General features: G+C 35.5%; 1 protein-coding gene across 1 annotated transcript; it reads left to right on the top strand.

The window, feature by feature from the left end:
• Positions 1–6,711: 6,711 nt before the first annotated feature.
• LOC117421449 (transcription factor Jun) lies at positions 6,712–10,626 on the top strand. The gene is made up of 2 exons (XM_034035907.3): positions 6,712–7,172; positions 7,429–10,626. The coding sequence occupies exon 2, from the start codon at positions 7,593–7,595 to the stop codon at positions 8,631–8,633; it is 1,041 nt and encodes a 346-aa protein (XP_033891798.3). The 5' UTR covers positions 6,712–7,172; positions 7,429–7,592; the 3' UTR covers positions 8,634–10,626.
• Positions 10,627–13,587: the final 2,961 nt, after the last annotated feature.

Here is a 13,587-nt window from a genome sequence, read left to right as displayed (position 1 = left end):
GTGTATGTGTTTTGTGTTTAATGTGGGGATACAGTAACGGGACTATTATTTCGGGACCAGCTTGGGGATTATAAACGTAAGTAATACACGCCTCTGTATTACTTACCAGCAATATTATTTACTCTTTGTTTCGCCGTCAGGCACTGGACAAAACAAATAAAAACAAACCTTTTCACCTGGATTACAATTGTCTGTCTGTTCTTTAATTACCTGCACACTGTCAACCACTTTGCCACAAGCACTCATGGATATTCGTCAAGTTTAATGAAGTCACCATCACACAGTGTTTTAATTTTGGAACTGAGCAGGCCTTAGTAAAGTGGAATTTCTGCACCACAGCATGTTGGATAGAATCAGACAATCAGCTCCAAAAATCTAGCCTTCAACAGTTCATGTAAGCAAAGGTAACTTAAATTGGTCACCATGATCTCTATATAGAATAGCTGATAACAGAAGCCTATGCATAGTTTTACTTAAAGGCGTACGAGATGTTCCATTCAATATCTCATCAGTTAGATTTTTCTTTTTTTTTTTTTAATTATTATTCTAATATATCAGATTCTACCGAATTGCCATACAAGATGTTTATCTTGCTAATTTAGAGGTAATTTACATACTTGTGTTTTAATCACTATCCCTGGTACCTAGATGACTTCAATCCCATTTCAGTTTTGCTTTAAACTTACCAAGCTATAGTTTTTTTTTTTTCTTTTTCATTTACTAGGTACTGTAATGTTTAATGAAACCGGTATCATGGGTCTATGCTTTTACTAGGTTCTGCATTACATGATGATCTACATTTTTCACCCCGTTTGTATTGGTTGTGCTGTACAAAGTAAGAATATGACATATCTATGTGTCTGTCAAGATTACAACAGTTTTTAGCCTGCATACTTTTAGTCTTGTTCTTAATGAAAGTTTGTCAGATCCTATTTCTTTTTTGTATGTCTGTTCTCCAGAAACATGTTTTCACTGTAACCAGTCCTGTCTGTATGTTGTTTTTATATATTGTTCCATTTTTTTGTTAATTGAAAACAAACACAATATTGAATCAATTATAAAGCTCAAATTGCCTTTTTGGTCTTATACTCACTGTTGTGTATATAGCAAACATGTAAGTAAATATGTATTTTGGAACTTAGAAACATAGAGTCCTATTAACAAAGTTTTAAAGTCTATATTGACGGATTTTATAAAGATTTGAAGCATATAACTATTCTAGAATGTTTTTAAATAAGCCAGTTTTTGCACGTTTGTTTTGGCTTACACTGTGCTTTAGAACGATTACCCATGCCTTTTACATTCCTTTACCATACTCCTCTATGATTTACCATGCTTGCCTGTACATGCTTTTAATATGCTTTATAAGGCTTTGTTATGCTTTTCCCACGATATACCACATTCAACTTTTAAAAGGGTTAAAGAGCAAATTGGTAATGGTACAAAAATACTACACTATTTTAACTTTCGTCTTGTTCCAGTTCTTTGATGTTATGCAATTTTCACCCAATGTTTACATCCTGGCAGCGTCTAACATATTCATGTTTTAGTCTTTGATGAAGGTATTTGGAACTGTGATAGGACAGCGTCACTGGCAAGAGTGTTGTTTACCAGGAAGGGAGACTCAGACACAAAAGTTGCAGTTTCAGCGCTAATGCGCATGTTTAATGAGCAAATAAAAATAACTAAACATTATACAAAACACATTAACAAAATAAACTGCACGAGGGCCGAAACAAAAGGACTACAAAAACACTCACGGAGACGTAAACAAACAAACAAGACGTAACAGCACGGAACACGAAAAACATCTTCACCTTCACCACCGTCAACGCTAAACATTACTAACTAACACCCATGATCCCCCTATTTAGACACCTGTGGCTTTTATTCAATTCATGGCTCCACCCACGTTTTTTGACAGTGAGAAATTTAACCCCCTCCCTGCCAACCCAGTATTCCCCACACCAAGACATAAACATGTGCACTGGTAGGGCTTTCATCCTGCCACACTGCCACAGGAACATACCTGTGTTCTGTACTGTATCACAGTGGTGTGCCTTCTCCTAACTTCCTTACAACAACATTCCCCTTTTTTCTAAAATGTGCATTTTAAACAATTTAGATTCTAGCCAATTCCATTATAAGAAACTTAAAGCTTTCAAATGCGGCTTAACAAGTCTCTCCTTTCCTGATTCAAACCATTATGTTACTCTGTTAGAAATATCTCTAAATCCCTGTCTGAAACCTTAAACTATGCATTTAATTAGATGGCTTTTCAAGTTGTTAAAAAAAAAAAAACCCCAAAAAAACACTTCAGTTGGTACGTTGCATGTATATTTGTTCTCACTATTCTTGTTGGCTCAGGAATTTTGTACCACTCTTTTTGTCAAAAATAGGGTTGTCAAGTTTAAACATGCACTTGCTTCAGTTTTGTTTACTACCATAAAACATTTAGTCATTGACAAGCATTTAAACTAAACTCTTTGTCGTTAGTCACTAAATTATTCAGTATGTCCTTCATTTGATTTGTTGTTGCCTAATGTGTTTGTTTTAGTATATTCTGTATTAATTACTAGTAAGTGAGCAATATATTAGCATAATTTCTACAACATGTGTTTCTATCGAACTGCTTATTTGAGACCATATAGCGAATGGAAGGGCACAACAGGAGATATTTTCTTAGCTACAACCACTTTCAAAACGTGGGTAGGGTTATTTCAACCAAATGCAATGGAACAATAACAATCACCTTTTATGTTTATGCTTCTGTACCATGTGGGAAAATAATATAATATACTGGTACAATATTAAACTTTATTTGGGTTTTCTTTGTGTTTTTGAGAATAGAAATGTGTGAAAAGCGATAAAAATGAAGCAGTTCCTTCTTGGCTTGTCCTAACCATCCTGACCCTTTTACACATAGACATTGAAACGTGGGTTCTGAATATTGTTCGGTGCCACTTTATGTAAGTTTAGCTTTTAAAAAGGTTCATACTATAATGAAATACAGGCATGACCTTGAATATGTCATTATGTTTTGATTTCAGATAAGGTCTATGCAAAAGTTGAATACTAGCCTACAGCAAGTCACCTTTAAATATTTCAACTAAAACAGACTGCTCATGGGAGTCCCTGTAGCGCTTGTGCAGAATGGCTGTTTATTTAGTTGCTTTTGACGTTACAGCTGACCTGTTCAGTGAATATAAAAACCTTTCCAATTAAAGAAAGCAGCGTCACTCCCATAAGACTAAGTGAGCTAGATCAGTACATTTGTGAAACCACAACTTCCATATGACTCTTTTTTGGCAAAAAAGTTAATGTTTTTGTTCAGGTTAGTAGCCTGGATTTAGTAGAGTGCTAAATTTCAATATTTCAATATCACAGTACTTAACTTAAGGTGTCTGTAGCCTGGGACTTTAGCCTAATTATACTGATTTACAATACCAGTAACCTTTTACTCCCTCAAGTAATTCTACTTATCGATTAATTAATGCACAATCACTCCTCGTTGCCATTGTATGAGTACAAATACGAGAAACCAAGCAGTACCTCAGCCGGGGACTGACAGGGAATGCTGGGTTAGGGTGGATAATCTAGTGACCACTGCATTGTGAAAACAAGGATGGGTTTCACAGTAGGTATGGAGGTTGTCAACTGATCTTCAGTCCTCCCTGTGTAAGTGGGTTTCAGTGGTGTGGTGTTATTCAGTGGTGTTATAAAGCAGGTCAAATTGATGAAAATGGCAAGAATCAAGGATACTACCCCTAAGAAAAATGAGGAAATTAAATGCATTGATTGGTCCTTTAAAGTCATCCACTGTGGTTTTACATACATTACACAAATACAGTGAATTTGGGTCTGTTTCATTTCTACTACTAAATAGATAAAAGTATTTCCAACTTGAGTTGAGCATGTTTGGGAAAGATTCTTGTTTGCCAGCTTACCTCGTTTGTCCGTGGTCCCTGATACCAGAGAAACCATGTACAGTATAATGCACCTTTGAACTCTGTCACCTGATTTTTGTCTATTCCTTTTTCCTACAACTCCTTGCACAAAAACTGTAATATTGTCTTTCAAACAACAGTCATTTCCTAAAGTAATGCAGCAAAAGAAGAAGGAGGGGTTGTCCATATTTTCCTTAAAAATGGCACCAATTACATCATTTAGCAATCAAAGATCAAAAGTTACAGCAGTGTATTAATGTGTTTTTCATATTATTACATTACATCATGCAACTGAGGGCCATGTTTTAAACAAAGGCAAATTGTAAGACAGAAATAATGTTAACAGTATTAAACTAGAAAGTAACTTTCAAACAATTATGTTTCAGATCCTTCCAAAATGAATGTTGTTCTTGTAGTGTTAACATTGTTTTAGTCACTCAAAAATTCTTTCCTTTGCACTTCATTGTTTAAGTGTTACAATGATAAATGTAACAATTCTATGTGCAAATAAGTCTTATTTTGTTAGAATGAAAAATGATTTATCTTCCCTGAAAATATGAAAAAAAAGCTTTTTATGTAGTAGTGTAGTTTTGTTAATATGCATTTTCCACAATGCGATAGGTTTCTCGGAAAAGAGGTTGGCGTTCTTCCTTAAAAATGTCAGTTTTCCGGAAGACCACATATTAACAGCCATGAACTAATGTAATAACATTGGCTGACAGAGCATAGAAATAATTACCATAACCCAAAGAGTTACAAACAGCATATATTTTGACAGTTCTTTCTAGGTTAACTGCCATGATTGCACGTTTCTTTCAAATATTTTCAAGAGAGCAATTCAAGTTGAAAATGTATTTTTTTCCTGTTGATATTCACCAATCTCTAGTGGTACTTTTTTCATCAATCTTGTACAAATGCAAATGCACATTTTTGGAAGAGGACGGGAGTAATAGATGTAACAAAAATTCAAGATTTGAGAAACCTTGCAAGAAGGAGCAGTTACATGATTAATGTTTTTCCGGTAATTTCTTGCTAGTTTTAAACTATTAATACTTTTCTGAAATCTCGCGTTAGCCTTTGCACTTGCTTAAAGGCCCTAAGTGTCCGAAAGTGCCTGTGCCAATAAAAATGCTCTATTGCAGTGAGTAGTCAGCCAATCAGTGAGTCAGAGGGGTTTTGATGGAAAATCTCAGTAACTGAATTAGCTTTCCACAAAAACAACACAATAAAATCAATACATTTTCAAAAAAAGTAGAGATGTTGAAATGTCTGCCATATAATGGACTTTCAATGCATTCCTTTTCTGCTCTTCCTAGCTAAATGTTATGTATGCTTTAGCATTTTCAGTTGCATTTTTAGCAATGCATCTTTTTAATATCTGTTTTAAAAATCTGTAGATGTTTCCTATGCAAATTTAGAAAGGGCTGAGTAAAATGTGCAGGCTGCACAGCTTGTTATTAAATCCTCTGCAATGTCTGCAGTGAATCTACTGATTTTAAACAATTATGCTGCATAACTATCACACCTAGAGTAAACCACCAGATATGATGCAGACAAAATGAGCATGTCTTAGCAGACAGACATTTTGGAAATGAAACATTTTTCATCTTAGATCTGTGGAGTGCAGGTTTTGTGAGAATTCTTTATCAAGACTGGATAAAACAGCAATATTATTATTATTATTATTTATTTCTTAGCAGACGCCCTTATCCAGAGCGACTTACAATTGTTACAAGATATCACATTATTTTTACATACAATTCCCCATTTATACAGTTGGGTTTTTACTGGAGCAATCTAGGTAAAGTACCTTGCTCAAGGGTACAGCAGCAGTGTCACCCACCAGGGATTGAACCCACAACCCTCCGGTCAAGAGTCCAGAGCCCTAACCACTACTCCACACTGCTGCCCCAATACAAACATGGAGGCTGGTTTTACAGTCCCTGATGATCAACTAATTTGGGACTACTGAATGATCGGATGTGAATATAGTTAATAATCACTTGTGGAAAGCAGCGATTTAACAGAAATAAGGAGTGTCCCTCTAGTATTTACAACAGTATAGTTGGAAGATTCAGTAACTAAACTGTGCTACACTTACAGTACCCATAGTCTACTGTAGTTCCCTTTGAAGTACCGTGTCTTATCACTTCATCATAATGTAATTATAATGACAATGTACTGCAGTTTACAGTTTATTGTAGCAGTACAGTACAACATACATATTTGTGTAAAGGTTGCCTTATTTCCAGCTTTTCGTGTTCAACCATAACAGAACATACCGGTAACACGAAATAGTACATGACTGGTTTAAGCGTACCTGGTAGAAATGCAAGGTGATGCGTTCTGTAAATTTCCCAGTGAATGCAGTAGGGTCCTCCCTATGCGGTGGTGGCTGCCGTATTCTCTTGCTCCTTTTAATCTTGTGAAAACAAATTGTATACACAATTTTACTTTCACTTATCGTAACCATTCAGTCTGGGGTTCCCACAGTTGCAATGCTTAACATCGCGTGGGGGCACTGCATACCCACAAAAGTTTCGCTTGCACTGTGTATGATTCTGTACGGTAAACACACAATTTACAATAATACATTAGGCATTCGTATGACTAAGAAGAAAAAAAAACTTTATGCAGATATCTCACCATATACTATGGAGGAGGAGGTAGTAAATGTGACATCAATATAGTTTCAGGAACTGGAGAGAAAGAGGGCGTGTTATTAGTAATCAGACAGGCAGAAAGTCCCAGACTCAAACTGTCATCAGTCGGGGCCAGACGGGCATAGCAGACGTTAGACTTTATGCTTTATACCCAAAAAGGATATCATAAAAATAAATTATAGCACAGCAAGAAATATTGAAATACACCTGGAATATTTGAACGTATCAATTTTTTTTTCTTTCTTTCTTTCTTTTTTTTTTTTATTTAAGGAGATGTTGTTTTTTCATCGCTGCGGCGATTATATTCTTCTATAAAATAGCCGATGTGGACCCACACCGGGCTTGTAAAAGAATAAATAAATGCCTTCAATGGGTGTTATTTCATATTTTTGTTTACCAGTCTGATTAGTAATCAAGAAAGGTCTAGGTGAATTGGATATTCTCTGGAAACTTTAATAAAAAAAAGACATAACCTGTAACCTGAATCAATTGCTGAAACGCATATTTCCACGCCACACTAGGCACTGATTCCCTGCATGCTGAACCTGAAATAGATTTACCGGTAAGTTACATTTTATATAAAATACTGATGTTACATTAATGTATATTTTACCATATAAGTATATGTTTGAGTTATAAAGTCAGATTTGCAGTACGCTATAAATCTATAGTATTAATTGATGAGCTTGTTGCGTTTGGAGCCTGCTTTTGAACGTAGTCTTAACGTTAAGTGTCCGTGTTTTATTTATTTATTTATTTATTTGTTTATTTATTCATTAATTTATTTATTTAATAAAAGATATATTCTCTTCTAACAGGTATAATCATTAATTTACCATTGAGCGCCAGCCAGCTGGACACTTACAATTAAAACAAACCACACCATGCTCAGTGCATGATGGCTTTCTGGGAATTTTCAACCTTGTGATAAATGCAAATCAGATTATGAAGTTATTATTACACTGTGTCAGAGACGGGTAAAATGGAAACCCCTTTCTATCACGATGATGCCGTGAGTCTCCAAAATGCTGGACAAATCCCAGACTACAGCACCAGGTATTCGAGCCAGAAAATAATGAGCAAGAAAAACATGGCTGCGCAGAATTTCTCAGGTCCTGTGGGCAACAACTCGGGTTTGAAGCTTTTACCTGGACAGAGTGGCTGCAATGGCAATTTAAATTCGAATAATCCTGGTGTTGACAATAACACAGCTGGCTCTTTAATGTCTTCTACAGATGTGAACCTCTTAAAGCTGTCCTCTCCTGATTTGGAACACCTTATCATCCAGTCTAACCAGGGGCTTGTTACCACCAGTCCTGCCCCAAACTCCACCGGTAACCCTTTTATGTACAGAAACCAGGTCACCAATGAGCAGGAGGGCTTTGCTGATGGATTTGTGAAAGCCCTGGCAGATCTCCATAAACAGAATCAGCTCGTCGGGTCTCCCATCTCTCCATCCTCCACAATGCAGGTACCTTTCCAGAGAAATGTCCTTCCCAGTGGAGAGATGCCCATTTACACCAACTTGACACCGAGCTACAACCATGGCCAGATCACTGTTTCTGCTTCCTATTCAGGAGGTCAGAACCCCTACACTGTCACTGGTCATGGATCAGTGCACCCTGGTCTTGGGCAAGGACATCATCCCATTGGGAGGGGGATAGACGAGCCCCAGACAGTGCCAGAAGTGCCCCACCTCCCAGGGGACCCCTCCAGCTCTCCACTCACCCTCTCCCCCATTGACCTGGAGACCCAGGAGAGGATCAAAGCCGAGCGCAAGAGGCTGAGGAATCGCATCGCCGCTTCTAAGTGCAGGAAGAGGAAGCTGGAGAGAATTTCCCGCCTGGAGGAAAAAGTCAAGGTACTGAAGACACAAAACTCAGACCTGGCCTCCACAGCTAATGTCCTGAGAGAGCAGGTGTCACAGCTCAAACATAAAGTCATGAATCATGTCACCAATGGGTGCCAGATAGCAGTGAGCACAGCTACCCTGGCAAAGAGTGGGGAAAGTGCCAGCTGCTGAACCACCTGTGTGTTTGAGTCACTGTGAAGAAATGACACAGTAAAGAAAGATTTCTCAAGCAGCTCTGCAATGTAAGGCATCTATAAGGGTACCCATACTATGCCCGTACTGAATTTCAGAACTGTGATTTAAAGAACAAAAATGGGAGGAAAAACTTTGGGGTGGAGCCCAATAATAACATTGAGATTGGGTTTGTTAACACATAGTAGCCCTTGACTGGTGCCATTTATTGAATCTCAGACTTTGCACATCTATACATAATTTATATCAAAAAGGGAAAATATACCTCACAACCTTTACATTGTGGGTTACAATCCGTAAGACTCCAGCAAGCAATGAGCAAACCAAACTTAGAAATGCAAACTATGGGCAGACTATTCAGACACATTTATTTTAAGGAACTGTTGTTTTACAATTGGAAACATATCATTTGATGCAGGAAGGAGGTTCTTGATTTTTTTCGACAGCATCCAAAGGGACAGCACTTCTTGAACACCCACATTCAAAAATGTGACTCAGTACAAACGTAAGCTTTCAGATATTACTGCTTTATGATGTCACTTCTTAAAGGAAATAGTTTCTCTTACTACAAACCTCTTTTTGAATTTGAAAAGGAACATATGATAAAGTGTATCATAATGTGAATTTTATTTTTATGTAAACTGTTTTACAGAATAATAGGTGTGCAAGGTACCATTTAAGGTCTACATACTGTATGTACTGTATTTAAGTTGTGGCTACAGCCATATTAGAATGTTTTTGTTTGTTTCAAATTAATTCTGTAATTCTCCAATCAAGATGCTTTTTAACCTTGTATTGGCAATATCACTATATTACATCAGATTACATGAAAAAGTATTTAGTGTATTGTATGTTTAAGCTTAAAGTGGGCAGTTTATGTTCACAAAATTACCAATACCCCCTGCTCATATTTAAACTGTAACTTTATGAATTACTGATATCACTCCATGACTGAGAAATGCTCAGATGCTACATTTACTCTAAAAGTGGATAACCATAGAACATTTCTTTACTTATGCTTTTTGCATATTGTGTAAAAAAAATAATAATACTTTACACACATTGAATTAGCAGAGGGCTTAGATTTGTATAGTCTTTAAACACATGTGTTTCTATTCTTTTAAAGATGCTGAAGCGGTATGTAAGAATTTATTTATGCAAAAAAATGCATCTTTACTATTTATGTTGTTTGTGTAAAAATGTTTAAATAAAAAGATGAGTGTCTGGCAGACACTTGTATTGTTTTGGGAACTAAACATTGCACTTGAAACAAAAAAAAACATTAAATAATGTCTAATATTTATGCTATATTATTGTTAAATATGTAGGGAAATTATATACAGTGTCAAAGAAGGAATTTGTTGGAGTGACATTTCTTGAGTAGACATGTATAAGTATTTTTTTTTTATGGAAGCTATTAGGATGATTCATTTCCTAAAATATAGGGAATCTTACTTAAAAATTGCAAAGTTTGTCGCACCCAAAATTAAACTTTTGCTGTTTGTGTAACTACTCAGATTGTTCCCTTGCTATGTAGCAATTTACTGATTTATTTGAAGTACAGGTTCTATCTCTGACTTTGCAATGAATGCATAAAGAACTGTTCAGCCTTGATATCAAGCAGTTGCTTACAGTTTGTGTTTGAACATTGATAGTAACACATTTGTTTTTGAGTGCACTGAATAATTGCTAAATGCCTTCCATATATTGAGAGTGAACTTTAAAGTGAAATGTAAAGCTGTTACCGAACATCAAGTGTTGTTAAGAATATATTTATTTTTTGAAACTTGAATACGGTTTTTGATGTTGACTACAGTTATATTTTTATATAAAAAACGTAAAGTTCTCGATAAAAAGAGGACAGTGTGAAAGAGTAAAGAGGTACTACCTTAACTGTTTATTAAACTTTGACCATTCCAGCAAGCGTTAATTTATTAAGGTTGTATTCAAAGGGCAGTCCTAGAATATATATATATATATATATATATATATATATATATATATATATATATATATATATATATATATATATATATATATATATATATGTTTAATTGTTTGTACACAATCCACAAAAATTTAATGCATCAGGTGGAATTGACAATAATAATGCCTTATTTATGAACCAGGCACATTTTTCAAATTTAACAAATCATTTCTTAAATATATTCTATACTATCTGATTATATATTCATATTCTCCACTTGCTTCATACTATAGTCTGGTCAGGGAGAATGAGTGATTAGATCTGTACCACATTAAGCCTTGAAACGAGTTTTAATTGGTTAAGCTGATTAGTAATACACTATACCTTGTAGTTTGCATCTGTCTGTTTCCCAGTGGGTGCTTGCAACCAGATTTAATTTCCCCAAAACAGATTGGGTTAGGAAATCTTCTTTACTAATACCAGAAAAATGAGTGTGCTGAGTGGCGCAAGGAACAAGACATGCAGCTATTTCTATTGGTTTGAGTTGGCTTTCACAAGGATAGGGAGTGACCCTGGCCAAATCCAGCCATTAGGCTACTGAAGATCTTTAAAACAAGAACTGAAAGACTGCTTGTGGTTAATGTGGAAATGAATCCTCCCTTCAGCTTGTAGTACGTCTGTTCTGAAGAACAGGGTTCAGAAAGAGCAGGAGTAAGCCTGAGTCATTTTCAAAGGCAAGATGAATCTGCATGATCGGTTGCTGTTAGTCTGAGTAACACCAAATTAGTAATAAAAAAAAACAGAATTAAATAAGTAATGCAAGTGTGTGTCAGGATAGAAAAGTTAATTCAGAGGCAACCTACTCTGCAAATCATGTCTTTCAGTACGGCTGATAAATTAGATTTTGATTAACTAGGCATTCATAAGCCCAATACAGCGCTCCAAAATTTAGCACAGGCTTTCAGAATGACTTCACACTTACTGCAAGGTTGATTAAAAACAGGAATAGCCTAAACTCAGAATATCATAGACATTTAGTAGGAAAGTGTATCTTTCAAAGGTCAATTTGGTCACCATGTAAACTTGAAGCTGTTGAAACCCTAACCCTAACCCATGGCGTACTGCATGCTTGAATGCTATGGAAATCAATGTAAGACTACAGTTTGATGTGTAATTGTGGTAAATTGTTGTTTTTATGTTTATAATGTGTGGTTAGACTGCTAGGGTTGCCAGTTTTAGATTGTTCTGCTTCTTTTGTTTAAGTTAAAGCAGTGCAAATGAGATGCCTCGCCCCTCACTGAAAAACTTAAATGACACATTTGTGCAAACAGCCTGGCCATTTTTCCCTAATACCATTAGTTTTTTCCTCTGAAGGGCCTTTGTAGGATAGTGATATTGAATTGTTGTTTATGTGAGTGTGAAAAAAACAAAAACAGACATTTCTGTATACTTTTCTCCAGAATTCTGGTTGATCCCAGTCAATTCTTATATATATTCAAGAGGACTGTTGCCTGAATACAACTACTAGAAGAGAAGAAAATAGTATTTTGTATGACTAAAAGGCGTCTTGCCTTGCTTTTCTTTAACACATGTTCTCTCATTTAATATTCTTGAGAAATGTTCACAGTTTTGTTGGAAAATACAATAATATAATAAATTGGTTTAATTATCAAGCGCCCATGAATAATTGAGTTATTGTTTGGATTATGAAAGGTCAAAGGTCTCTTGATGGCAAATTATTGAGAATATTTATACTGGTTTTCCAACTACAGCTTATTTCAAGAAAGGCATGTGCAAATGGGTAACATCGCACTTAATTCCCATCTGCGTGGCTTGTTTTAAGGTGAAAGTTCATTAAGGTGATTGTGTGTAGGTTTTTATGGAAAGACGCAATGTGCAGATTAAAGCATGTTGTTTTCAACACCAGATCTAAGCAATTATTTATGAGGGTGGATACGTACAGGAAAGCAAGGGTATTTTTTTTTTAATAATGTAATTAAGCCAATAAAAATGCTTTTCAAATCATGATCTCCTTTTTTGTTATTTCAAATCAAGCTACTCTGTTGTGCTTTTTCTTCCAGTGCAGGCCTCAACAGGAAGTGTTATGGCTATTATTGTTGCTGTGGGGGAAACAATGGTGATTGTGTATAAAAATAACTGGTGACAAAAAAAAAGAGAAAAGAATGCTGTTGTAGTGTCAAACAACTTGCTTTTCAAGGTTTATTTCTTATTTAGTAACTTGGTATGTGTTTTAAAAGCAGAGTACTGTAGAGTACTGACGTAAGAATAAAACATTTTATCAAAATATTAACTGGATTTGGAAGGTTGCAATATAAAATCAATATAAAACCATTTGCCAACGTTGGCCCAAGTATAAAAGTATGCTATTAAGTGTTCATGGTTGAGCTAACCACAAACATTTCTAACCCTGCAAACAAGTGAGCAGACACATACAGGGGGTACATTTCCTGTACTTTCAAGTGAGAATGTGTTCAAATGCATACCTATTCATCAATATATGTATCCTCTGCTTTATACTTGAACCAACCCCCACTTAAAAAGCATTTCCACAGGCTTAAACCTCACAGCTTTTGAAATTAACATAAATACTCGAAATCATACTCGGAAACCAATACTCGTACTTAGATTTACTTGGATAACATCACTGGTTAAAACCGGACGTGGTATTAAAATGCATCTCTGGCCCTGTGTTTTAATGTTTATTTAACAATGCTTTTTATTGTTTTGATGTCCTTATGTGTTTTGTTAATTCTTGTTGTGCGATAATGTATTTATTATCAAATGATATGGGATGTGTGTGATGCGGTAGTGATTAACGTACACAGTGAACATCTAGATCAAATTGCAAATCTGTAAGATGTATTTATTGTGTATTAATTTACAATTTTTAGGGGTGTGGAAGGCCTCAAAATAACACAAAGAGTTCAGTAGTTTCAATAAAATGGTGCACAAACGTTTATTTACACAAAACAACAACAACAAAAA

The sequence above is a fragment of the Acipenser ruthenus genome, chromosome 1, assembly GCF_902713425.1.
Source record: "Acipenser ruthenus chromosome 1, fAciRut3.2 maternal haplotype, whole genome shotgun sequence".
Taxonomy (NCBI): domain Eukaryota; kingdom Metazoa; phylum Chordata; class Actinopteri; order Acipenseriformes; family Acipenseridae; genus Acipenser; species Acipenser ruthenus.
The sequence above is the reverse complement of the archived record's forward strand: the minus strand, read 5'-3'. Positions and strand labels throughout refer to the sequence as shown.